The 27,961-nt window shown below is 41.6% G+C and overlaps 1 protein-coding gene across 1 annotated transcript in view; it reads left to right on the top strand.

Moving 5' to 3' along the window:
- Positions 1 to 27,961, top strand: part of CATSPERE (catsper channel auxiliary subunit epsilon) — a 175,359-nt gene that overhangs the window by 125,346 nt on the left and 22,052 nt on the right. Inside the window, exons 15-20 of the mRNA XM_001089826.5 lie at positions 1,174 to 1,224; positions 2,901 to 2,934; positions 3,005 to 3,084; positions 15,192 to 15,291; positions 18,212 to 18,298; positions 25,920 to 26,077. Coding sequence (XP_001089826.2) covers positions 1,174 to 1,224; positions 2,901 to 2,934; positions 3,005 to 3,084; positions 15,192 to 15,291; positions 18,212 to 18,298; positions 25,920 to 26,077 — 510 coding nt within the window. The remainder of the gene's footprint in view (positions 1 to 1,173; positions 1,225 to 2,900; positions 2,935 to 3,004; positions 3,085 to 15,191; positions 15,292 to 18,211; positions 18,299 to 25,919; positions 26,078 to 27,961) is intronic.

Genomic DNA, 27,961 nt, shown 5'->3' with positions numbered 1-27,961 from the left:
GTACCTTCACAATGTTGTACAGCTAGCACCACTATCTAGTTCTACAATATTTTTGTTACCCCAAAAGGAAACTCTTTACCCAGTTAGCAGTCACTTACCATTCTCTGTTTCCCCCAGCCCCTGGCAACCATAATCTGCTGTCTCAAAACCATAATCTCTAGGGATTTGCTGCTCTGAATATTTCATATAAATGGAATCCTACAATATACGACCTTTTGTGTCCAGCTACATTCACTTAGTGTGTTTTTGAGGTTCAACAGGCATGTATTAGTCCTTCCTTCCCTTTTATGGCTGAGTAATATTCCATTGAATGGATATACCACATTTTGTTTATCCATCCAGCAGTTCATGGATATTTGGGATGTTTCTACCTTCTGGCTTTTGTGAATAGTGCAGCTATGAATATTTGTGTACAAGTGTTCGTTTGAACACCCGTTTTGAATTATCGTGGGTATGTACCTGGGAGTGGAATTGCTAGGTTGTATGGTAATCCTATGTTCAACTTGTTAAGGAACCTCCAAGCTGTTTTCCATAGCAGCTGCACTGTTTTACATTATCACCAGCAATATATATGGGTCCCAATTTCTCTGCTTCCTTGCCAACTCTTGTTTCTTTCTGCGTTGGGGAGTTTGGGGTTTTTGTTCTGAATTGACAGATAAAATTATATGTTTTTAGCAGGTACCACATGATGTTTTAAAATACATTGTGGAGTGACTGAATCTAGCTAGTTAACATATGTATTACCTCACATAGTTATCATTTTGGCGGTGAGGGAACACTTCACATCTACTCTCTTTGCATTTTTCAAGAATACAATATATCATGAACTAAAGTCACCATGTTGTACAATAGATCTCTTTGGAACTTATCCTTTTATCTAATTGAAATTGTCCATCTTTTCAGCAACCTCTCCCCAAGCCCTGCATTTGCTATAAATTTTTAATAAACATGTATCAAATATAAGAGATAAATCAGTAGATTTCAAATTCTGGTATCTCCTGAAACATTTATGAAACTGATGTTTTAAAAACAGAAATGCTAAGGCCACACACTAACCAGAGATTCTAATTCAGTAAATGATGATTCTGTGACACTCTCCAGTTTGAGAATCAATGAGTTAAATGATTAAATGTGTGCAAATATTACAACTTCATTATGTTTTGTTTTTTGTAGATTTAGTAAAAAAGAATGTCATCACCATGATTTTTCATACGTGATTGAAAAGTAAGAAATTTTTTTAACATAAGCACTGAGTTTTATATTAACGTAGTACCAATACTTTACAATCAGTACTTATTCAGTGGATTATTATTAGCATCCATGTGTTTGGCTTGACACTGTGCAGTCAGTTTTAGCATTAAGCAAAATGTGTAGATGGTATAATTAACTTTCCTGAAACATACAAGAGAGTCAGTCTCCCCCTTCAATTTAATTGGATAAACAAAGCAAACCTCATTTACATATATGTAGTCTCAAATCTCATATTGCTCCCTGTAATTTAAGGAAGACATACAAGAATTTTTTTTGCCTACATCCTTATTCTCAAATTCTACATGACTGAAGCCGGGTGCAGTGGCTCACACCTGTAATCTCAGCACTTTGGGAGGTCGAGGCAGATGGATCACCTGAGGTCAAGAGTTCAAGACCAGCCTGGCCAACATGGTGAAACCCCATTTCTACTAAAAATACAAAACACTAGCCGGGCATGGTGGCTCAAATTCTACATGACTGTAGTTCAGCTAGTTAGAAGTAATATATTTACTCGGAAAGTCCTGACATCAAATACTAACTGAACTTTTTTCTAGATTTTATATTTAATTGTATGCATATTTATTTTTAATAATGTGCTGTATTAAACATATAACTAAACAAAATTTGACTTTTACCTTTGGCAGATAAAGATCTTCATTTTTAAAATGTTAAATATTTATTAGACTGTCAAAATATAGAAGTCCACAGCGTCTGAAATATTTACAAGCATCTTTGAAAAGTTGTGAAATTTTCTAATTCTAATTAGAAATTTATTATTTAAAATAATAATTTATTAATTAAAATAAATGAAAGAATGTTTAGCCAGTAGGCATATTCTTTAAGTGATTTCATTCATTAAGGTAGGGTGGAGAGTGGCCCAGCCGAGATGCTCCAGGTTGCAATGCTTAGTGAAAGCCGTTGGTAAAATACAAGGATGAGAAGAAAATGTTTAATAGTTGATGAGGACACCACCTTTTAGTGTCTAGGTGGCAGCTGCGCCTGAAAGGCAAGAATATGAAATAGACTGTGTCACTGTGATGGGAGTTTCCTGAGTCTGTTTCCTGCCACGTGGTAACATATATAGAACATGTGGCTGGTAACAGTGATTCAAGTATGAGGACTGAGAAGACAGGGAATGTGGGGGAGGTGATTTTGAAGGAGTAAGTCCTTGAGTTCATGAACATGAAGCATTCCACTCTAGTGAGAAATCTAAATTAGGAAATATCTGAAGTTTTAAAATACACATCTATTGTTACTGATTCTGAAGTATCCTCTTCTTTCATCTGTTAATATTCTGGAGAGAACTGCATTGGAACAGCCCAACGAACATGGGCTTTATTGTCACACATCCTGCTCAGTAGTAAAGCAAGGTCTGTAGCCTTGAATGAGTTTCACACAGTTTCTGAGAATAGTACCAGATCTACAAAGAGAGGACAGTAATTCACACCTTAGCTGTTGTAAGAGCGTGTTAATATGTATGTAAATATGTGTAGAAAGTGCCTGAAACATAGTGAGTGCTCAGTGTTTCATAATTATATTTATCTGTTTGACCTTTGTGATACCTCCTTACCTAAACAAAGTCACGGGTTTAGTTTTTAAGTCTGAAAAGAGGAACAAGAAATAAATAATGAGGAATGTCTTTTTTACAGGTCATATCTGAGGCATCAACCATCTAAAAACTTGGTAAGAAAACTATAAAATTTTGTCAATGGACCAAATATATAAAATCACTCAAGTATTTTTCCTTTTCTAGAAAGTAAGGTATATTGGGAAAAAATATGGCTGCCCTCTGAGGCTTGACTTCACAGAAAAGTTTCAACCTGTGATTCAATTGTAAGTATATTCTCATCAACATTTTTAACTTATATTGACAGTTTCAAACTCAGAGTATGAAAACAAGATTAATCGATCATGCATCTAACAACACGTATTTCTGACTCTACTCAATATATGTGAGACTTAGTTTTCAGTACAAGTTATACAAAGCTGGGCTGTGATGGTCCCTGCATGTTGAGGGACGTTACCATTTGGCAGCTGAAATTTCAATGGGTAAGAGAGCTGAGAGCCTGCCGACTCAGGGAAGCCCTTGCTTTACCCCCTCTGAATCTCTCCCCAGGCTCCTACCAGCACCCCTGCCTGTTTGGTAGGAACTACCTTCCCCAGGTGATATAACTTCTCTTTCCACAAGCCAATAATAAGTGAAAACTTATAAGAAAAGAAACTAGATTGCCAACAAGTACATTGAGGTCATTTCAAAAATATTATCCCTAACTCTATTTTTTTTTTTTTTTGAGATGGAGTCTCGCTCTGTTGCCCAGGCTGGAGTGCAGTGGTGTGATCTCGGCTCACTGCAAGCTCCACCTCTTGGGTTCACGCCATTCTCCTGCCTCAGCCTCCTGAGGAGCTGGGACTACAGGCACCCGCCACCATGCCTGGCTAATTTTTTGTATTTTTAGTAGAGACAGGGTTTCACCGTGTTAGCCAGGATGGTCTCGATCTCCTGACCTCGTGATCCACCCTCCTCACCCTCCGAAAGTGCTGGGATTGCAGGTGTGAGCCATTGCACTGACCATCCGTAACTCAATTCTTATAAACAATATTTCAGCCAGGCACGGTGGCTCACACCTGTAATCCCAGTGCTTTAGGAGGCTGAAGCAGGAGGATGGCCTGAGCCCAGGAGATCGAGATCAACATAGGCAACATAGCAAGACCCTGTGGTTACAAAAATTAAAATAATTAGCCAGGCATGGTGGTGTGTGCCTGTGGTCCCAGCTACTCAGGAAGCTGAGAGGGGAAGATCACTTGAGCCCAGCAGGCAGAGGATGCAGTGAGCCAAGACCGCACCACTGCACTCCAGCCTGGGCAACAGAGTGAGACCTTGGCTCGAAAAACAAAAACAAATAATATTTCATAATAAAAATATGAATGAAATGCTATTAGGAAGACTTTTCCAAGTGATTTAGTATTTGTTTGCTTTCCTCTCTGACTTTATTCTTATATTTTTGGTTTATTATTATGGAAGTTATACAGCTTGTTACAAAATTTAAAATATAGAAAAATATGAGGTAAACGACTCACATTTCTAAATTTTTTGCTATTGTAAATAAATAATAGTGAATATCCGTTCATGTACATGTTTGGTCACTAGTCCAGGTATGCTGTTAGGATAGATTGCTGGCAGTAAAATTCCTATGTCTACAACACCAACAAAATGTTCTTGGTCAAGGCTTTCAGCTTTTGGGGACCTCTTAGGCTGCAGACAGCTTCTGAGATCTCTCAGGATGGGTAGGTACAGAAGTAATCAATAAGACGCTCCAACTTAGTTTTGTTACCAGAACTTTTCGCACTGGGATCCTGCAGGCCTCTGCCAGCATGGTCTGGCCCCTACCCCTTGCCCGTGGCACTTCTAAGATGCTACCATGTGCCCTTTGCATCTTAAATCATACTCCAGCAGTCCATCTGTCAGAGCTCTCCATGCTCTCCGTGCTCTCCGGCTAATCTGCTTGCTTTCTTAGTTTTGATCTTCTTCTAGACACCTAATCATGCCACTGCTTTTCCTGGGCACCCAAAGCACTGCTTTCCCTACCAGAGGCCTAGTGTGTTTGTGTTTTTGTGTTTGTTCGTTTATGTAATGCTTAACCCCCCAAGGTTAAAAAATCTTAATCTTCTCTCTCAGAGAAGTGCACACTTCCGTTCATCATTGCTAAAAACCTACTTTGCACCAAGAACTGTGCTAGACCCTGGAAATGGAAAGATAAGTGACAGGATTTCCACCCTGAAAAGCAGAAGAGTCTGATAGAGCAGAGAAACATATGCACAGATACGCTGAGTGTAATGATAGAATGGAACAGTGTGGGTGGTTAGGATTGAAACGCAAAAGATTCCAACCCAGCTGTAAAGAGAGCGGGGCTCGGGGAAATGTTCCAGAAGACTCGCATTTGAGCTGAGTCACTGAGTCTTAAGGATAATGAATGTTTTGCTAGAGGCAGAAGAGGGAAGGAGAGAAGTGAGGAGAGTAATGTTGAATTCTGCTGGGTCAGTCTTTCAAGTAAAACAGATAGTTGGAGGAAGAAAATGTATAGTTCAAACGGTGTGATGTCGTTGAGGCAAAAATTAGTCACGAAGTCTCAGGAGAAGAGGCCGGGAAGCTAGCTAGGTGGATTCCAGACCGTGGAAGGCCTTCTATCAAGTCTTACGGTGGAATGGCATGATCAAATATTTGCTTTAGCTAGTTCTTTCTGGGAGAGGCGTAGAAGATGAATTTCAGAGAAACAAATCTGAGTAGGGAGACCCGCTAGTCACTGTATTGGTAGTCCTGGTGAGGTAGGAGATCAGCAGGACTTGTTCTCACAACCCTGCTGATCAAAACAGGATGTAGCCAAGAAACTGGCCAAAACCAGCTAGCACTTAGAGTTATAATGCATTTGCATAAGACATTCCCACCAGCACCATGACAGTACAAATGCCATGGCAATAACTCAGAAGTGTTCTTATATGGTTCCAGAAAGTCCCTGCCCCCCTTCTAGAAAATTCTTGAATAGCCCTCCCCTTATTTAGCATATATTTAGGAATAGGTATAAGTATAGCTAGCCAGCTATCCATGAGTGAGGGCTATTCTGCCTATGGGATAGCCCTGCTCCGTCTACAGAGCAGCCATTCTGCTGTACACTTCTCTCTAATAAACTTCTTTCTTTCACCATCAGCTCAATCTTGAATTCTTTCCTGAGTGAAGCCAAAAACCTCCCAAGCTGAGCCCCAAGTTTGGGGTTCACCTGCATCACTAGGAGGAGAAAAACAGATGACTGAAATAGCAACAAGGACAAAGAAGAAGAATCCTGTATATAAGAAAATTAGTGATTAGACACACCAGGGCCTGTCGGGGGGTGGGGGCAAGGGTAGGGAGAGCATCAGGACGAATACCTAATGCATGCAGGGCTTAAAACCTAGATGACGGGTTGATGGGTGCAGCAAACCACCACGGCACATGTGTACCTATGTAACAAACCTGCACGTTCTGCACATGTACCCCAGAACCTAAAGTAAAATTTAAAAAAAAAGAAAGAAAATGAGTGATTATAATAGGCAGGGCTTGATAATTGATAGATGTGAGTGGTAAGGGAAAGAGAATGAGGAACATGAATGACTCAAAGGTGACACCAGTTAGAAGGGATCCTCCACAAACTTCCACCGCCATATCTGTCCATCCTCAAGCAACTGTACCAGGAACTCTGTCTGCCTTCCTGTCACTATGGATGAACTGTCTGTGTATCTGTCTAAGGCCTGTCCCTCCATTTGTAAGCTAGATCCCCACCGGTTTTCCTAATCAAAAACATTGCTCCTGAAATTCTCCTTCTTCTCCTCCATCATCAACTTTTCCCTCTCTACTGACTCATCCTAGAAATATACAGGTCTTTCTCCCACCAAAAAACAAAGCAAAACAAAATCAACAAACACGATCACAAACAAACAAACCAAAAAACCCTGTCTTGACTCTGTTAGCCCTTCAGCTTCTATGGTCACTGTCACCAACTCTTCTCCCATTCTCTCCCAAATCGCCGTCAGTCTGGCCTTTGTGCTCACCACTCTATTGGCACCGCCAGCCAACATGATCCATGACCTCCATTCAGCTAAACCGATGGTCAATGCTCAGGTCCCACCTTCCTTGATCTCATTAACAAGAATTGACATGGTTAATCATTTACTCCTACTTGAAATATTTTCTTCATCTGGCTGCCGGGATAGCTCATTCTCCTGTTTTCCTGCTTCCTTGCTGGTAGCACCCCCTTAATTACTTAGTTCCTCCCTGATTTCTTTTTCTTTTTTTTCATGATCTGAGATTTTGTTTTTAATTTTCTTAAGTCTTGTGATCACCTATAATTTATAATTGTGTATATAACTCCTCTACTTTAATCCTTCTAATAAGTTGGCAAAGCGCCATTGCCAATCACACATACACAGGAATTCTACAGTTTTAAGTTTTTGAATGGCTGTTTAATGACAATCCTAAGTTAAAAGGCTGACTTAGTAAAGAGTCTGAGAGTAAAGTGTAACTTGCTACTATTTCTTATCACACTGACTTTTAAAAGATGACAAGTGTCATCTATAAGTGTGAGAAGTGTTTTTATTTGATATGACACATAAGCCATTAAAATGCCCTTCAATAAGTAAAAGGCAGCATTTTAGATACAGGAAATTCTAATTAGACTGGCAGAGTTAAGACCAAAAACATAAACATTGCGACCTTATCTTCAGCCCTTGCCTTTCACAGGCAAATGAACACAAATTTAAAACAAACAAACAAACAAAAACACAGGTGAGTCTTGCTTGGTTCTGAGACAGGGCAAGGATTTTTCCAGTATTAAAATATATTCAAATAACTAGTTATACACATCTAAATTAAAAGCCAGTCTCCAATAGGTTTGGGGATGGCATTCTCGCCTTTGTGAAAAGTTGAGCATTATTCATCAAGTCCAATCATATCTTTAGAAGGAGAAACAGGGATAGCATTTACTGAGTGCGAATTACTGTCAAAATTCAAAAAAACTGATCATATTCATTTAACCAGAAGCCAGTCTTACTTATCAGGGCTGTCCCACAAAAATATTCTGCCAGTTATACATGACCTGAATTCTGGTGTATGAGATCAATTACACTACAGTACACATAAAATAATGAGACAATTCTGGTTTGTGAGTAAATAAGGCAGTGACCAATTCTTTCTGCCTTCTTTTTAACACCAGTGGAGATCATTTTTGTTCCAGGGATGTCCTTCTTGGGATTCTCCAATTGCTCCTTCCATGTCTCCTCTCCGTAGATGATGCCTTTGTTCTTCTTGGTGTCTGTGTACGAGAATCCAGCCACTCACCTGTCTTCCACCTACAGAGACCATGGAGATTGGGCCCAGTCTTGTACTTGCCTCCCTTTTCCACGGTGTGATACTGGACACACTTCTAAACAAAAATATTTTTGCTTTTTTCAACATCACCCATATTTAATTCTCTCTTTCGTCGCTCGCAGGCACTACAAACGTTCCCGCTCAGAAGCTTGACACCTGGCTCTCTCTCTCCCTGGCCTCTTAGTGTTGGAATGCCCCAAGGCTCAGGGATTTCTTTTCTTTTCCCCATCTCAGCTTTCTCTTTGAATGTCGTCATCCAGTCACATGGGCCTGGATGTCTCAATATATTGATATATCCCAATACTGCACCTACAGCCTGACCATCTCCCCTTGTATCTGTCAAGTATGCTTAGGCTATGCTGCAGTAACAAATAAACCCTAAAATCCCAGTGCCTAACTCTCCATGTCATCATCTGATATGCAGAACTACATCATCCGGACGCGGTCTCTCCTAGCTTGCCGCCATGTCTGGGAAAAAGGCTGGAGGATTGTATGGGATGTTTTAAAGGCTCAGAACTAGAGGTGGTTTCCAGCCACATCCCATTATCCAGAACCTATTGTCGTGGCTCAAATCTAACTGCAGGGTGGTCTATAAAATGTAATCAGATACAGTTCCTGAACCCCAGACTCACACATCCACTGAGATGTTAAATACACATATCACTTTTCCACTTAGATATCAATAGATACATCAAACATAACCTGTCCAAAACTGAACTCCTAATCTTCCCCTCAAATCCTGCTCCTCCAGTAGCCTTCCCCATTTTAAGTGATAGCAACTCCATCCTTCTTGTTGATCTGGCCAAAACTGGAATCTCCCTGACTCCTCCCTCTCTCATATACCCTACATCAAATCCATTAGCAAAGCCCATTGGGTCTATCTATTTGTCAATGCCTGCTGTTACACGGACCCAAGCCATCATCACTGACCTGGATTATTACAACAGCCTTTTTGTTGCTCTCTCTCTTTCCACTCTTGCCTCCATATAGCAGCAAGAGTAAAACCTTGAAAACAAAGTCAAAGGACATTGCTCCAAAGCTCAAAATCCTTACCATGGAGTAAAAGCCAAGCCCAAGCCCTTACAGTGACTCCCAAGGTTCTGTTTGATGTTCTGCCTCTGTTACCCTTCTCCGATTAAACTTCACCTCACTCACTCAGATGCAGCGAGTGGCTTCCTTACTGCTCCTCAAGGGAGAGTAGTTTCTACGAAATGGGGAGAACAGAAGCCAGACTGCAGGGGATTTGCAAAATAAACGAGAAGTTTACAAGTAGAGGCAAAATGTAGTCTACACTTTTTCAGCTTTTGGCTGGAAAATAGAAAAAAGAGACAGGAATTTACCTATAGAGAAAAACACAAAATATAACCTGGATTTTTTTTAAAGAGGAAGATAGATGAGCATGTTTACAGTTTGAGGATAAAGAAAGGAAGGTTAAAAATTAGTCATTCTGATTATAGTAATATAGCAGACTGAGCTAAGGTGAGTCACTCCCTACCCGTGATAGACACGTCATCCTGGAGAAAACATAACAAAAATATTTTGTACATAACGAAACTTGAAAGAAAGAAGGTGCACTCTGCAGAAGTGAAGAGAGAACTGAAAGTCGGAGCAGCGCTCTTCAGCCTGCCTGTGTGATCCAGGGGTATTGGCCCAGGTTGCTGGAACTAGAAATTGGAAGCTGGGTTTTCAAGCCCCAGTGAGGCCAAGAGGCTATTTTGTAAATTCAGGATATATTAAGAGCTACCTAGTCCAAAAAGAGAGAGAGAGAGAGAGAGAGAGAGAGACTGACTGGAAAACTCTGCTTAATGCCCAGGTCAGCCACAAGGAAGATTGTAACCTACATGAATTTGTAGGCAAAAACATACCTCCTATAAGAATAGGAGATGTCCACCAAAATGTCCACCTCAGGCCTCCTATGGATGTGGATCTGAACTTATACCTAATAGGAATAGAGTTTAGTCACAGAAAGTGCCACAAGAAAAATGAAGCTAAAAATTATCAAGTAGACTTGAAACCCCTAAGCAAACCCCTTGAAACAAAGGTAATTGGAAAAGCAAATCCAGAGACATAATATTCTTACTGGAAAAGTCACCACCATCAAAAAATTGATCATCTAAATTTACAAACATTTAAGGAAATGGACCCTCATGAGGGCAAGTCAGCAGATAAAATAAGTGAAAAATGAGCACACAAAACAAATGCTTAAAAATAACAGAACAATCTGAACAATATAGACAATGTGTTCAAAATGAATAAAGAGGAAAAATAAAGTAGAAACCATAATGAAATAATATGACTATGAAAAGAAAGGCATATTTTTAAAAATTTGAAATTCTAGACGTGAAAATGTAGTCATTAAATTCAAAATTTTAGACACAATTACAAACCAGATTAGATACAAGTGAAGAGAGAATTACTGAAAAAAGAGAGATGTGGAAATTAACCAGGATGCAACACAAATAGGTAAACAGATAAATAAGAAAGAGGCTAAGAAACAATTTCAGCAGAGTGACAAATTTCAATATGTGCTTAATAGTTTTTTCCAGAAGGGGAAATTACAGAAAATGCATTGAAAAGAGAAGCAACATTCAATGAAAAGAAAGAAAATATGAAAACTTTTCAGAATTTAAGGCCCAAATCATAAGGTTGAGGATTGGCATGAAGTCTCAGATACCTCAGAATGAAGCCATAAAACATCAAAGAAAAAGGGAAAATCACATACACTGTCATACAAATAAGACAGATTACCTATAATGGAATGTCACCTAGACTGACAGATTTCTCACCAGCAAAATTAGCATAAATATAACTGGGGGTCAGATGATTAGCCATGAGAATGGGCTGAGTAGGGAAAGAAGAGAATGTAGGAGAGAAATGCTGTGTGAGAAAGCAGGGAGGGCCGGGCGCGGTGGCTCCGCCTGTAATCCCAGCACTTCGGGAGGCCAAGGCGGGTGGATCACTTGAGGTCAGGAGTTCGAAACCTCCCTGGCCATCATGGTGAAACCCTGTCTCTACTAAAAACACAGAAAGTAGCCGGGCTGGTGGTAGGTGCCTGTAATCCCAGCTACTCGGGAGCCTGAAGCAGGAGAATCGCTTGAACCCAGAGGTTGCAGTGCACAAAGATTGTACCACTGCACTCTAGCCTGGGCAACAGAGTGAAATTCTATGGAAGGAAGGAAGGAAGGAAGGAAGGAAGGAAGGAAGGAAGGAAGGGAGGGAGGGAGGGAGGGAGGGAGGGAGGGAGGGAGGGAAGGAGGGAGGGAGAAAGGGAGGGAGGAAAGAAGAAGGAAGGAGGGAAGGGAGGAAGGGAAGAAGGAGAGAGAAAGCGAGAAAGCAGGGAGGGAGGAAGGAAGGAAGGGTGGGAGGGAGAGAGGAATTGGGGAGCTGGAAATCTCTACAAGGTCAAGGGGCAGATGACAGGACAAGTGGGGGATGGGAGAGGGTGAGGCGGGAGAGTAGTCTACTGGAACGGCACTCTTTGGGATTTTTGTGGCAGCATTTGTTTGTGGAAATAACTTATTTGTCTCTTTGCTACTACGAATCACTTGATCAAACCTTTTGCTTCCAATTCTCCTAAGATAATGAACTGAATACTAGAGGCCAACGACAGAGGGACAGATCAGTAAGGCCCGCGCCCAGTTCCATTGAATTATAGTGTACATAGTTGATAACTGGGCATCCGATCAGGTATTCATCAGAGGTGAATTTAGCTGCTCACTTGGAGACTCTGGCAGACTCGAATCAATTAAGTTTGAGAATCAGCGGCATCAGCGGCAGGGGTGGCCACTGGGAAATTCGCCCATAGTCTAGGCCTCTGGATTATAATAAATGCCTTATCGTTATAGGGAATGGCTCAGGTACAAGGCTTGGCAGAGTTTGACCAATAAAAGGACGATAGATTCACTGTCCAGCACTCATAAGAAGGAAGCCAGTCCTGGGAGTGTGATCCAGCTGGGAACCGAAGTCATCACAGCTGGATTCAGAGTCCCAGGGCTCGCCTCACGCTTACGAGCATTTGATGATGAGTCTATTACTCTCCAATCCCAAACTAGAATTTAGTGCCACAGAAGCAACCCTGGAGGAAACAATGGGGCAGGATTTCTTTGTTACCCTGCAGGGAGTTCAGGAACAGATACTGTGGGTGTTTTAAGGGTCCTGAGGACTTGCTCTAGTCAGGTATGGTAAGATATACAGACGCAGAGATGACCATCAGGAAGGAAGTGTATTATACATACAGATCCCTGCAAACTGGGGGCAAGGCACACCCCACGGGGCCACACGTGGAAACGCCAGGGTCAGTCAGGAGGCAGAGGGAGTGCGGGGAAAATGTGGGCAGAGCCTCATTGCAGTTTCTGTGGGAAGGAATAGGAGAGGCAGGGTAAGCACGTTTGAAATTGGCTACTTTGAATAATTTCAGTGGCGCTCTGGGGACTAGGGACCGTCCCTGGTTGTGGGGTGTCTGCCTCTGGGGTGATGAGGGTAGGAGGATAGTAGCCCAGGGCTACTAGTAAAGAACCCCTTTCACAGGCAGGGGCTCCTGGAAGAGTTGTTTGCTATCTCTAGGAACTGGCTAACCTTCCGCAGACGCCCTAGAGAGAGCACGGCCCCAGAAGTTATGGCATCAGAATACAGGAAATTAAAGTCATGGTTAGTGCAATGGGATAGCCACAAGGATTTGTCTAACAGGTTTGCAGGTCCACGGAGAGGTCTCTTTCCCAGTTCCCAAAATGGAACTGCCATCGTGGGGAGGTTACAAATCGCAAGGAAGAGTTGCCAACTGGTAACATTTCTGCATTTCTGAGGCTTAATTAGTATCATACCCTACATTAAAGAACATTCATGAAAATAAGCCATGCTTACATAGACAAGTATTTTTTCAGATATTTTCAATGATATAAATTAAACATCACTATGAAAGATCTTTACAAATCCAGAAATTATGGGTCATGTAATTTACACTTATTGCCACTAGATGGCACTGCAGCGTATTACTCTTGCGAAAGATGCCGGCTCAGTTCAATTAGGATTTTTTTTTTTTTTTTTCAAATAAAACTTATGGCTTGCAACTAGTTCTTAATAATTTAAGAATCTGGCCAGGCGTGGTGGCTCACACCTGTAATCCCAGTGCTTTGGGAAGCAGAGGCGGGAGGATGGTTTGAGGCCAGGTATTGAAGATGAGTCTGGACAACATAGTGAGACTCCCCATCTCTACAAAAAATCTTAAAATGTACTGGGTGTGGTGGCACATACCTGTAGTCCTAAAGTTAGGAGGATCCTTTGAGCCCAAGAGTTAGAGGTTATAGTGAGCTATGATTGTGCCACTCAATCCAGCCTCTGCAACAGAGCAAGACCCCATCTCTAAATTACCTATAAATAGTAATAATTCAATAGTCTGATGACTTTTGGAAAATGCAATCAAACATTCTGTTTTTTCCAAAGCTCCTAGAATTAGAGCTTAGCTAAAGCCTGACCCAAATATCTGAAACTATACAAAACTACGCGTATGCCTACACATGTGTGTATTCGTCTGTTGCAAAAGGGTTCCAGAGCTCTCAGTAGAGTTTTCGAATTCTCTGTGGCCTTCTTCCCTATCAGAAAAGACGCCAAACACCAATACTCCAATCCCTAGCTAGTCATGCTGTTTGAGAACTAACCTTCTGAGTTCATCTCTCTATGACTTCTCAAAACTAAATAGGATGGAAAGGTACCTATTCTCAGGTACCACTTTTTGACATTTAAAATTTTTGTCCCCAGTTTGTGAGAATGGGACTATAAATGCTTTTAATAACAAGGGTTGGGTGGTAGCAAGTTTAGCAGACCTAGAAAGCCAGATACAACTGCGAGGTGAAGCAGAGATGGGGCAGTGCATCAGGAGACACTGTCAAGGACCTGTTATTTTGGATGATAGACACAGAGAAGTGAGTGCAGCAAGAAGTTCTATCAGATGGAGAAGGTGGGGCGACAGTCCCAGAGCCAGCAGCCTCGAAACAAGTGCCTGACACTAAGGTCCTAAGTGAAATTCTACCCAACGGGCAGGGGGCACAATTTCATTCGGAAATATGGGAGTAACTGATGGAGAAGGAAAACGTGCAATCATTCTTATGGTCACAAGTTCTGGTGTGCAAAGGCACGACTTTATCAAGAACTGAACTTTTACCTCTGAGCTCAAGCCTCTGTGTTCACATGGTAGCAGGGAGAAAAATATTAATATGAAGCACTACAGCTCTTTTGAACACTCACTGAGTTTGAGGTAAATAAGCCCAATGGGGCTTGTGTCTCCAGCCCCAGCATCAAAGCAGGGGTAGCCAGTCCATCTTTGAGTCCCCTTGCTGGTGTCTGCTGTTGGTAGAAGTTGTCGTCCATTCTCTGAGCATGGGCTAGGTGTGACTATAGATCCAGGGAGCGTACAGGCTACGTCTGCTTCTCAGTCCCACCTCGACTTACCGACACCCCTGATCCTTCCAGACTCAGCCACACCGTCCAGCTGGTTCCTCCTACGGGGATCTGCAGCATCTCCGTTCTCATCACAATAATTCTGTGGTTTCATTCTCTAGTACGTCTAGTAGATAATAGGCGGCCAATGAATATATGAGCTAAAGGACACCAGGGCATCCTGCTCTGCCCTTTCTCCATCCATCACATCCCGCCATCCTTCTCCCTGCTAACACCCATGACAGCAGTGCCTAAGCTGCCCTCACCTGATCAACAGATGGACCCTGTCCAGTGAAGAGAACTTAGAGTTCCAAATGGTCAGAAAGTAAAACATTTCTCCTTCGTTACTATCAGGTTTTATTTTGAGAGGTGAATGAAAGAACATCTGTTTATTTCATCCAGCTGTCAAAAGACACCTAAACAATAGATACTGTTACTATTTTACAGAAAAAAAAAATTCAAGACTTCAAGAGTTTAACTCCCCCAGAGTTACTTTATCACTTTATGAAGTGATAAAGACAGGATTTAAACCTCAGCACTTCTGACTCAGAAGTTGGAACTCTTAACCCCTCTATTTTATATTAAACTAGTATCTGTTTGTTGTTTCTTTCAGATTTGATGATAATGGCTACGTTAAAGATGTTGGAGCAAATTTCATAGTGTGGGAAATACATGGCAGGGATGACTATAGCTTTAATAATACTATGGCACAGGTATGGCATCTTTGGATTTAACCAGAATTTAGCATGCAACTAGACAATGTCTTTCTGTTTTAAATTTATAAATAAGCAATCTAAGGCAAATAGAATAAGGCAGCAGTGGGTAGGAAAAAAATCACCTCTAGATTAAATTATATGACTACTCAAATTCATTTATGAAAAAAAGAAGTTGTCGTCACATAAGACAGACATAAAGGGGTCAGAAAAAATAAAATAACATTTATAGTAGGATGACGCAACTCTGAGTCTCCTTTTCTCTCCAAACTATATTCAGTGTTTGAGTATTTATGGGTCTGCCTTTGGCTTTAGGACATTTATCACTTTTGCACTAAGTCAAATGGACACTCTGGGCTTCGTCTCACTCAGCTTCTCGGCATCATTTGACCCCGCTGACTTTGACTTCAATGTCCCTACGCTCTGCTGATTTCCTTCCACCCTCCATGACGGGTTGCTCTGGGCTTCCTGGGCGAATCTCCCTTATTCTGCCCTTTCACTTTGTAGGTCACAGCAGAGTGTTCTTACCACTCCCAGTCAGCACGTTTCCCCTCCTTGTGTGGGCCTTTCTGCCCTGAGGACCTCCTGTCATGATGGGGCCTCCCTAGAAGTTACCAGCACTGATTTCTAATATTCCCCATAGATTTCACTCGGAAAAAAAAAAACCAGGGATGGCTCTTTCCAAAGTAATGTTCTTATCTACCAGACACCTTAATCATCCAGAAGTATAACCCACCTAGATGGCAGCCAAGAGAACTGAGTTCCACCTGCCACTCCCCAGAGTATTGCAAGAATTCTTTCTTTTGTTTTTTGTTTTTGTTTTTGTTTTTTTAAGAGTCTCGCTCTGTTGCCCAGGCTGGAGTGCAGTGGTGCAATCTCAGCGCACTGCAACTATAGCAGCCCCCATTAAAACTACATTTAAGGACGGGGCATGGTGGCTCACACCTATAATCCCAGCACTTTGGGAGGTTGAAGCGGGACGATCGCTTGAGCCTAGGAGTTTGAGACCAGCCTGGGCAACATAGTGGAACCCCTTCTCCCCACACACACAAATTTTGAATTAGCCTGGTGTGGTGGTGCACACCTATAGTCCCAGCTACTCAGGAGGTTGAGATGGGAGGATCACTTGAGCCCAGGAGGTCAAGGCTGCAGTCAGCTGTGATCATGCCACTGCATTCCATCCTGGGTGACAGGGCAAGATCCTGCCTCAAAAAAAAAAAAAATGCATTTCAGTTCAAACAGTTTACTCTCTGACCTCAACCCCCAATCCTTTAGCTCTCTCATTGTTATTCACACTACTCCAGTCTCCTACTTTGTCTCACGCAACCTGGCCATCTGCTGTATTGAACCCTCTACTTTCTCCTTCTCTCTCTCTCTCGTTTCTTCCCTTCCCTTCCTATCCAGCGTGAGCTCCATAGTTCAATTCTCCAGCACCATCTTGCCAATATCAATTTCTCTGTATCTCTATCTATATCTCATTTTTCCCAGTATTATTTCTGCTTGCTGTTACGGCAACTTGAAACACCCATCTTTCTGCTTTATCCATGCCTGTATCTGAGTCGCTCAATTCCTATCTTGGAGCTCATCACTTTCAGAAAAAAATTACAGCACTTTGGGAGGCTGAGGCAGGCAATCACTTGAGGTCAACTCCAAGACCAGCCTGGCCAACATGGTGAAACCCTGTCTCTACTAAAAATACAAAAATTAGCCGAGTGTGGTAGCATGCGCCTGTAGTCCTAGCTACTCAGGAGGCTGAGGCAGGAGAATCATTTGAACCCAGGAACTGGAGGTTGCTATCAGCTGAGATCATACCACTGCACTCCAACCTGGGCAACACAGCAAGATTCCGTCTCTAAACAAATAAATAAATAAATAAATCTTAGAAAATTATGAATAGATAGAAACATCCTTCACCTATTGAAATATAGATATAAAAAATTTTAGCAAACATTGTATTTAATGGTAAAAATTTGAAAACTTTCACTTGGAAATTAGGAACAAAACAAGGGTGGCCGTTGTCACCACTTCTTCTTTTTTTTTTTTTTCGTTAGAGACAGAGTCTAACTCTGTCACCCAGGCTGGAGTGCAGTGGCGTAATCTTGGCTCACTGCAACCTCTGCCTCCCAGGTTCAAGCGATTCTCCTGCCTCAGCCTCCCGAGTAGCCGGGGTTACAGCCACACGCCACCACACCCAGCTAATTATTATATTTTTAGTAGAGATAGGGTTTCACTGTGTTGGCCAGGCTGGTCTCAAACTCCTGACCTCTGGTGTTATCACCACTTCTATGCAACACTATTCCTGAAGATCTTTGTAATAAGAAAAAAATAATAAAAACAAATAAAAGGGATAAGAATGGGAAAGAAAAACATAAAACTGTCATATTCACAGATGACACAACTGTTCATGTGAAACAATTAGAATTAATAAGTGAGTTTAGAAATTCTCCCAGCCAAGCACATGCCTGTAATCCCAACACTTTAGGAGGCTGAGGCAGGAAGATGGCTTGAGGCCAGGAGTTCGAGGCCAGCCATGGCAACATAGCGAAGCTCCATCTCTACAAAAATTAAAAAACTAAAAGTTAGCCAGGCATGTTGGCACACACCTGTAGTCCTAGGTGCTCAAGAGGCTGAGGCAGGAGGATCACTTGGGCCCAGGAGCTCGAGGCTGCAGTGAGCTATGATCTTCTCTGCACGGCAGCCTGTGCAACAGAGTGAGACTGTCTCAAAACAAAATTCTCTCAACACAAGATCGATATACAAAAAATCAATTGTCAATTATTCCTCTGTTTACCAGCCAACATTTAAATAATAAAAGTTTTAAAAAGACAAAATTTTCAATAGCAACAAAACATTAAATACTTAGGAATAAGTTGATATGGAAACTTCTACCTACCCACATATATATGCAATCTTTTGACAGAGTGGTTGTTTACATGAAGCACAGACATGGAAGTCAATGATTGAACTTAACAAGCACCTCCCCCTAGAAGAAGTCTGGGGACCTGAGGTAAGAGACACATTGCCTTGATGGAAACATTTTGGATTTAAATTTGTTTGGGTAAACCAAATCCTATTTTTATATTGTATCATGGTATATTTAAAATGCTTCATCTTAATTTCTGTTTGATCTTTTGTTGGTTCTGTGTCGCTATTTTAATTTTCACTGCTGTAAATATGTGTTTGCAGATTATTAAATATCTGTTAAACATGTGAAAGCATCAAGAGTGAGTCTTTTTAAAGACTACCTAGCTCCCTTACTTCCTCAGTCTTTACTGAAAAGTCAGGTCATTGATAAGGACTTCCTTGGCCACCATACGGAAAAACTTAACCTTCACTTTCATGATAGCCCATATTTGTCCCTCTCTATTTTCTTTCCTTTTTTTTTTTTTTTTTTTTTTTTTGAGACGGAGTCTCTCTCTGTTGCCTAGGCTGCTACGCTGGAGTGCAGTGGCACAATCTCAGCTCACTGCAAGCTCTGCCTCCTGGTTTCAAGCAATTCTCCTGCCTCAGCCTCCTGAGTAGCTGGAACTACAGGCGTGTGCCACCATCCCCGGCTAATTTTTGTGTTTTTAGTAGAGATGGGGTTTCGCCATGTTGGCCAGGCTGGTTTCAACTTCTGACCTCAAGTGATCCACCCGCCTGGGCCTCCCAAAGTGCTGGGATTACAGGCTTGAGTCACCACGCCCAGCCTCCCTCCCCTATTTTATTTAATCTCATTAGCGTTTATAACTATGACACGTTACATGGCCTACTTTCAAACTCTTGTTTATTTTCTAGCTCCCTTACTAGAATGTAAGCTCCATGAGGGAAATTTTGTTTTGTTCACTGCATCTGATGCATTGTAGGTGCTCATTAAATATTTGTGGACCAAATTAATTCATTATAGATCATATGCCTATTATAAAGAGTACTTTTCTACTATTTAAAAATCATGCCGGGCGCGGTGGCTCACGCCTGTAATCCCAGCACTTTGGGAGGCCGAGGCGGGCGGATCACGAGGTCAGGAGATCAAGACCATCCTGGCTAACACGGTGAAACCCCGTCTCTACTAAAAATACAAAAAATCAGCCGGGCGTGGTGGCGGGCGCCTGTAGTCCCAGCTACTCGGGAGGCTGAGGCAGGAGAATGGCGTGAACCTGGGAGGCGGAGCTTGCAGTGAGCCGAGATCGCGCCACTGTACTCCAGCCTGGGTGACAGAGCGAGACTCCGTCTCAAAAAAATAAAATAAAATAAAAAAAATAAAAATAAAAATAAAAATCATAAGGGGGCCAGGCACGGTGCTCACACCTGTAATCCTAATACTTTTGGAGGCCGAGGCGGGTGGATCACTTGAGCCCAGGAGTTCAAGACCAGTCTGGGCAACATGGTAAGACCCCATCTCTACAAAAATTAAAAAAAAAAAAATAGCTGGGCACGGTGGTGCATGCCTGTAGTTCCAGCTACTCAGGAAGCTGAGGTGGGAGGATCACTTGAGCCCCGGTGGCTGAGGTTGCAGTGAGCCATGATCACGCCTCTGCATTCCAGCCGGGGTGACACAGTGAGACCTTGTCTCAAAAAAGAAAAAAGATCACGTTAAAAAATAAAAATCATAAGGAATTAAACTGGTAATTAAATCAGTTAAAAGAAAACTTATCCTCCTGATTTTTCATTGAAGGACATCCAGGGGTCTGGAGTTAGGGATAGGTATAAATGATAGGTGAGGATGATATCCCCATATCTTACAAAAGGCACCTAAATATTCTAAGATTCTGCCGAAATAACATACTCCAAAGAAGCAGTGAGCTCACTGGGTAATTGACAACCATGAAGCCTGCCGCAATCGGTATGATACGGTACAGTGGTTCTCAGACTTGAGCAAACATCAGAATCACCAAGAGACCTTGTGAAAGTAGATGGCTGGGTCCCGCTCCCAGAGTTTCTGATTCAGCAGGTCTTGGGTGGGGCCCAAAAATTTGCACCTTGATGATACTGATATGCTGATCTGGGGACTGTTGAAGAACAATTGAAATGGTAGCGTACAGTCTAGAAAGACTCTGGAGTGCCCACACCAGGCCCTACATATTCGATTCTACTGCGTGAGAAACTTAAAGCTCACCACTGAAAGGGTGAATTCAGTCTGAAGTCCAAATATAACAGAAAGCAGGTACCTGCAAAGACGAGTTATGTCCTCGTGAATAAGGCTACTCTCACTGACAGGTGTCATTACTACGTTGTATCTTATCTCAACATGGCAATCAGGGCTGCTTTCTTCCTGAAACGAAATGGAAAGCCTTCCGGTTATTGGAGCTATACTGATTGCTACATAGTCCTTCTGATTCTAGAAGGATGAATGACGCCTACATTTAAAAAAAAAAAAAAAATCAGGGAAGTAGCTCTGGGGACTGTACATTCTTAGGGAAAACACTGAAGGACTCATAAGCAAAAGTGGCATTTTCACAGTTTCTCCTGGTAAGGTTGGAGGTTGAGAAGGAAAGGGAGAATATGGGTACTGAGTGCTTGTCTACATCCACACAATACAGAATCGGATTTGAGTTTTTTGAAGTGGCTGAAGATACTAGACAGGGAAGTCCTTGGCTAAAAAGGCTAAAAATTGAGTATAATGCATGAGGCTAGGGGAGATTTGTTTTTTCTTTTCTTTTTTTTTTTAATTGAGACAGAGTTTCACTCTTGTTGCCCAGGCTAGAGTGCAATGGCACAATCTCAGCTCACTGCAACCTCCGCCTCCCAGGTTCAAGCAGTTCTCCTGCCTCAGCCTCCCAAGTAGCCGGGATTACAGGGACGTGCCACCACACCTGGCTAATTTTGTATTTTTAGTAGAGTCAGGGTTTCACTGTGTTGGCCAGGCTGGTCTCGAACTCCTGACCTCAGGTGATCCACCCGCCTCAGCCTCCCAAAGTGGTGCTGGGATTTACAAGCATGAGCCACCGCGCCCAGCCAGGAGATTTGTTTTCTAAGAGGCTGGGTGGTTTGATCAAGAGGGCTTTCACATGAAAAAAGAAGGGGGAAAAAACAATAATGGCAAGGGACAGGGGAGTTTTAATAATGTAACAGGAAATATCAGGCAGTGATATCTTTCTGGCAGTGACACAGAAAAAGAAGCAAGAGTCAGCAGGTATCATCATTCACATTAGGAAATAACGAAATAGGAAACAATATAAATATTCCTGCGTGTCTATATACAAAAATACCTAATGACACAAGGCTATTAAGTCTTTGTTAGCAATGCTTTGTTGTATGATATATGCACAGCGTCTGAACATATTTGGAATATACCACGTCCTTTTCCAATTAAGTTCATGGACCTATGTATTAACTAACTTGGTAAGACAAGTTTCACAGTTTATTTTTGACCTGGAAGAACGCTTCACCAAAAAATATAAGGTATTTTATATTTTCAAGTGGGGATACATTAAAAAATGGGTCTTTTACTTATTTTTCATTAACCCAACATATTGTTTCATAAAAGTGCTACAGACCACAATGGCAGAAAGGTAGACAAAGGCAAGAAATGCTAGAAGAAACAGATTTTTCAAAAAGCAATGTCAAAATGATTTTTGGAGTTTATCGAGACATATAGTAATATTTTCAAATTAAATATAATCAAGAGTTTTAGGGATGCCGCTTATGATTAAAATGTAATTATAGAATAATTCACCTACATAAAATAAAATGACCTGCTAAGAAGGGAAATAGAGGAATTTTCAGTGAGAAGGAATTATTCAGCCTTTATCTCTCCCCTTAGAATAACTAGTCCTGGTCTGTGTCCATTGAGGCTTCTGTTCCTAAGTTCCCACTCCTGAACCTGGCCTTTTATCAAACGAAGGATGCAGTGGCCTATACACAAGAATCCTTCAAAAATCCTTCCCTGGATGATTAGTCAGTTCTGGTAGTGTGTTTTGAATTTTTGTCCCTTCCAAAACTCATGTGAAAATTCCATCTCCAATGCGGCAGCGTTGAGAGGGGGAGCCTTGAAGAGGTGATTGGATGATGAAGGCAGAGCCCCCAAATGTGAATTAATCCATTCACAGATTGATGGATTAACGGGATAATGGATTCGTGGGTTTCATGGGAGTGGGACTGGCAGCTTTATAAGAACAGGAAGAGAGACCTGAGCTGTCATGCTCCGCCCCCTTGCCATGTGATGTCCTGTGACACTTTGGGACTGTGCAGAGTCCCCACTAGGAAGATGGCCCTCAGATGCAACCCTTCAACCTTGGACTTCTCAGCCTTCTTGGAAAGGCATGAATTCCTTTTCCTTATAAATCACTCCGTTTCAGGTATTCTGTTATAAGCAACAGAAAACAAACTAACACACAGTGAAAGCCTCCTCGGCTCAGCACAGGTTGCTCAAGCTGTGTTCCTGGAGCTTCTGCAGCTGGCACCACCCTGCACGTGAGTCAGTCTCCTGAGTCCCTCCCCTGCTGCCTGGGGGTTTCCTTCCCGGAAAGATGCCACAGACGGGGCAGGTATGGCAACATGGGCACGCAACACATTTAGATTCTTTATAATGACTCTAACTGAAGCCAAAGGATCTATGGCAAGTCTGTTTTCTCCGAAAATTCCTTGACAGTACAGGTCCATACAACTCTACGCACAACAAAACTCTGTCCATCTGGTGATCTCCTCCTCTGCTTTTCATACAAATATCTTCCAAACTTTTCCCAGAGGTCTGTCAAAGTAGAGCTGGACACATGTGTTCCCTGTCCCTGGTTACTATTTACTTCCTCTGCTCTTTCACATCACAGTTTCATTAACCCGAGGAGGGAACCCACAGCCAAGGCAACCAGCCAGGGGCGTACACACAGCCGAGTATCAAGTGGGCCTTCTGCTCCATTTAGTCAGACTGGGTTTTTGGCTCTACTCATACTTGTGGTTACCAGAATATAAATGGTAAGCCAACTTCTCCTCCTAATCTTTTTTTTTTTAATTAATTTTTTATTTCCATTTTTACCATGTAATATATGCATGTAAAACTCCTCCTCATCTTGATGGCCTATGCATATTACTCTGAACTCAGTCGTGTAACATGTTACATTTTTTTCTGGAATGCATTTTAGCCTAAAATTTTATTACTCCCAACAATCGTCCTTCAACCTGGCTGGGGCACTGGCACTCTGATGAACGACCTCTAAACATTCCTCTCATTGTTGCAGCCCTCATTATTAATTCATATTCCTGGGAGATAACTTGGATTGGTAGAGTTGCCCTGCCACCACCTCAGTTATGTCCTGGGGTTGGGAGCAAAAGAATCTGTGCCTGTCAGCTTCTGGAATGAAAGGTGGGGACTTGGAATTACCCTCACTCTGATGATATCCAAGAGGAATCAGCATTCTATTAAAAATGATGATGGACTCTGGACAGACAGAAAAAAAAAAGACGAATATCCACAAACATTGCTCTCAGGAAGAGGTGCTACTGGAATTCTTTAATTAAAGTTATACTGTGAAATTAGCTACAGACTTTGATGACTATTTCATCTCCTAGAATAAATGAAGAATACAGTCATACATCACTTAACAATGGGAACATGTTCTGAGAAATGCTTCGTTAGGCAATTCTGTCATTATGCAAACATCATAGAGGGTACTTACACAAACGTAGGCAGTGTAGCCTACTATATAACTAGGCTATGATAGAGCCTGTTGCTCCCAGGCTGCAAACATGAACAGCACGTTACTGTACTGAATAATGTCAGGAAATGGTAAGTATTTGTGCAATAGGAATTTTTCAGCTCCATTGTAATCTTATGGGACCACTATTGTATATGTGTTCTGTCAGTGACCGAAACATTGCTATGCAGTACACGACTGTAATTGATTATTGGAATGGAAGTAATAGTATGTAGGATATGTCTGTATCCTCACATTTCATGATATCCAGGTAAGTAAGGGCAGGCATAATCAGAATTGTACCTCACATCTGAATAAAACAGTTTTCAAAAATTTCAGGCCAAGTATTGTGGCTCATACCTGTAATCCCAGCACTTTTGGAGGCTGAGGTGGGAGGATTGCTTAAGTCCAGAAGTTCGAGAGAAATCTGGGCAACATAGTGAGACGCCCATCTCCTTTAAAAAAAAAAAAAAAGGTAAAAAAATTAGCCAAGCTTGGTGGCACATGCCTATAGTCCCAGCTTCTAGGGAGGCTGAGGCAGGAAGATTGCTTGAGCCTGGGAGATCGAAGCTTCCGTGAGCTGTGATCATGCCACTGAACTCCAGCCTGGGTAACAGAGTGAGACTCCATCCCTAAAAACAAAACAAAACACACATTAATTCAATAAATGTATCTTGACTACCGTGTGCCAGACTGAGGATATAGCAGTATGCAATAAGCTTCCCTCTAGAGCTTACCATTATTGCCATCTAATCATGATAACGTTTTCATCCACGGAGTTGCCATGAGGAAGTCTCTTTGAGACTGTGCAAGAGCTGAGTCATCACAAAGCTCTACTGACTAGAAAGTTGTTCGTGAAGGAGGAATGTTTCAAGATATGTAGAAAAAAGAAAAATACCATTGTCTTAGTACATGTTGTACTGCTATAACAGAATGCCAGAGGCTGGGCAATCTATAAAAATAGAAATTGATTGGTTCATGATTCTGGAGGGTGGGAAGTCCAAGATCAAGGAGCTGGCATCTGGTGAGGGCCTTCCTGCTGCATCATCAGATGGCAGAAGGCAAAAGGAGAGAGAGAGTGAGGGCGAGTGAGAGGCCAGGCAAGGCGGGCTGAACTCATCCTTTTATAAGCAACCCACTCCACGATAACGGCATTAACTCATTGATGAAGGTAGCGCCCCTGTGATCCAAACCCCTGGTTGGCCCCGTTAGACCTCACTTCCCATCTCAACTTTTGGGATCAAGTTTCCAACACGTGAGCTTTGAGGGATGCATCCAAACCATGCAACCTTGAAGGATGTTGATAGACAAAAGCTCAGACACATCCAAAGTAATGACCTTGTAAGGCTTCCTGTTTCCTTCAGATGAGAAGCTTTCAGAGAGCAAGAATGGTAGAGGAAGAGTCCTTTAAGTAGGGTGTGAAAACATACAGGATCTAAAAGAACCCAGAAGCAATGCCATGTAATAGTAGGATCAGGTATCTGCAAGTTTTAATAATCATTTGCTTTCATTGTGTTTGTTTTAACAGAGTAACCTTTAAAAATACAGGCTTGTTTCATCTGTGTTTTTTAAAAGGCAGGCAGGAGACAGTTTGTATCTTGAGACCCATAGAAAGACATGGTAATGGTAATAGGGCTAAATGAAGATCCTAGGGGAAGATAAAAACCCAAGGATGTACCATCTTGACTGTTATGTCTGTATCTTGTGATCAAAATTGTTTCTGTCCCCACTTAAGCATCTTTGGAGCATTTTGTATTTTGTCGATTTAGGAAAATAATATGCTTACATATTCTCAGCACTCTAATTGTTTATAAATACATTTACTTTCACTAAGCATCACTTTTTATCAAATTTTAACCCAGTGTAACTCTTAAAAGGCTATATAGAGCACTACAGTGGTAAAATAGAAGGGAATAGCCATTACATCTCTAAATAAGTTTTCAAGATAAATGAGACTATAATTTTGCTTATCAGAGTCATAAAATGACCTTAAAATTTTTGTCTTTGTTTCTTGTTCAGAACTATATACACTGTTTTTCTTATGCTATGGGAAAACCAGGAGACTTAGATCAACCATACGAGATTATCAACAGTTCTAATGGCAACCATATATTTTGGCCCCTGGGCCATTCTGGAATGTATGTATTTCGTGTGAAGATCCTGGATCCAAACTATAGGTGAATATATGTGTTACTGTAATAGTGTTAGCATTAGTTCTTCAAAATGAAATCTTCATTTTTTTAATTTGATGCATCCTATACATTCAATCATTGTTATTCTTGTTATTTACATATTTGCTTTTTCATTTTGTAGCAATCACATGAAACATTCTATGTGGGTAGAAGATTTTATGTTAAGTGTTAATTAAATTAATCAATTTACAGTTACATTCTGAGGACTGTCCTGGGTTCAGTTGCCATGAAAGATCCGAATATAAGCACAGTCTCATCCTTCAAGGTATTTACAATTAAGCTGCAGGAGGTAGGAGAATCGCTTGAGCCCGGGAGCCAGAGGTTGCAGTGAGCTGAGATTGCACCATTGCACTCCAGGCTGGGCAACAAGAGTGAAACTCCCTCTCAAAAAAATAAAATTAAAATTAAAGTAAAAATAAACTCTACATGGATAATGGAGAAGAGTGACGTTAACAAGGAAAGAGGTCAAAGGAAGGCCTAGTGGCAGTAAGAATGGAAAGAAGGGAAAAAAGAGTCTGATGACGAGAGATTATATCAATCTAACGTGGCAAGTAAAGAAGGACTTGATATAGTTTCATGTTTTCTAGACCAGGTGATTAAAATAATGGTATTTCCTTTGACCACAATAGGTAATGGGGTGGTTTTACTTTGGGTGAGGTGTTGAGATAAGAGTTCTGACTTTGAATTTGAGAGGACAATGAGATATCTAGGTGAAGATGTCCTATCAACAGTTAAGATTTCTAATCTGGGCCCGGAGTGGAAAGGAAGAGCTGATGATAAAAAGTTAACAATACAGATGTGGGTACCTTCTATGGGGATTCAAGGAACGTACATAAGTTAGCTGACTGATTATAAATAGAGAATGGAAGGGCTTTAGGGGACACCCACTGTTAAGGAATTTGGGGTGATGAGGAAGGGGCAGACCAGTGAGTTACTCAAATAAAAGAAAAATGAAGACAAAAATAGAAAGGTAATTTTTAAAAATGCAGTAAAACACGATATTTAAAGGTGACTGTCACTAACAGAGATGTCCCAAACATGTTCTAAAATCATGATTATCAATGCAGGATTTGAAAAGAGGGTGTCTCAAAACTGGTTATTTCCACTATTAGCCTCTAAGCTATTCAAAGGCACCTTCGAAAGAAGGCTGGGAGTTCATAAGAAAGGCTAACAGAGAGGATTTCTTCCAGGAGGCTTTTCCGAATGCCATGGGGCCAAGAATGCTTCCCCACAAGTAAGAGGGGGCTTCAGAAAACTACTCAGGGAAACTAACATGGGCCTCCTGTTTTGGGGATGGGGGAACAAGTATTATGCCTAATTCTCATCTAGAAAGTTGGAAGGTAAGAGGATGCCTACAGGTGCACTGACAACAGGAGACATTAAATGGGACTAAAACACTGATATTTTATAGTGATATGAGGTATCATCCATAAGGAAGATAAAATATTCATGAATTTTATGTACCCAACAAAAAGCCAGACAATACATGAGACTAAAACTATTAGAAACAGGGTAGGCCGGGCGCGGTGGCTCAAGCCTGTAATCCCAGCACTTTGGGAGGCTGAGACGGGCGGATCACGAGGTCAGGAGATCCAGACCATCCTGGCTAAAGCGGTGAAACCCCGTCTCTACTAAAAAAATACAAAAAAAACTAGCCGGGCGAGGTGGCGGGCGCCTGTAGTCCCAGCTACTCGGGAGGCTGAGGCAGGAGAATGGCGTAAACCCGGGAGGCGGAGCTTGCAGTGAGCCGAGATCCCGCCACTGCACTCCAGCCTGGGCAATAGAGCGAGACTCCGTCTCAAAAAAAAAAAAAAAAAAAAAAAAAAGAAACAGGGTAAGAATATGACAAAAACACAGTTTTATTAGGAG

The sequence above is a fragment of the Macaca mulatta genome, chromosome 1 (assembly GCF_049350105.2).
Source record: "Macaca mulatta isolate MMU2019108-1 chromosome 1, T2T-MMU8v2.0, whole genome shotgun sequence".
In the NCBI taxonomy this organism is placed as follows: domain Eukaryota; kingdom Metazoa; phylum Chordata; class Mammalia; order Primates; family Cercopithecidae; genus Macaca; species Macaca mulatta.
Note: the sequence above shows the minus strand (reverse complement) of the source record. Positions and strands in the feature narration are given on the sequence as shown.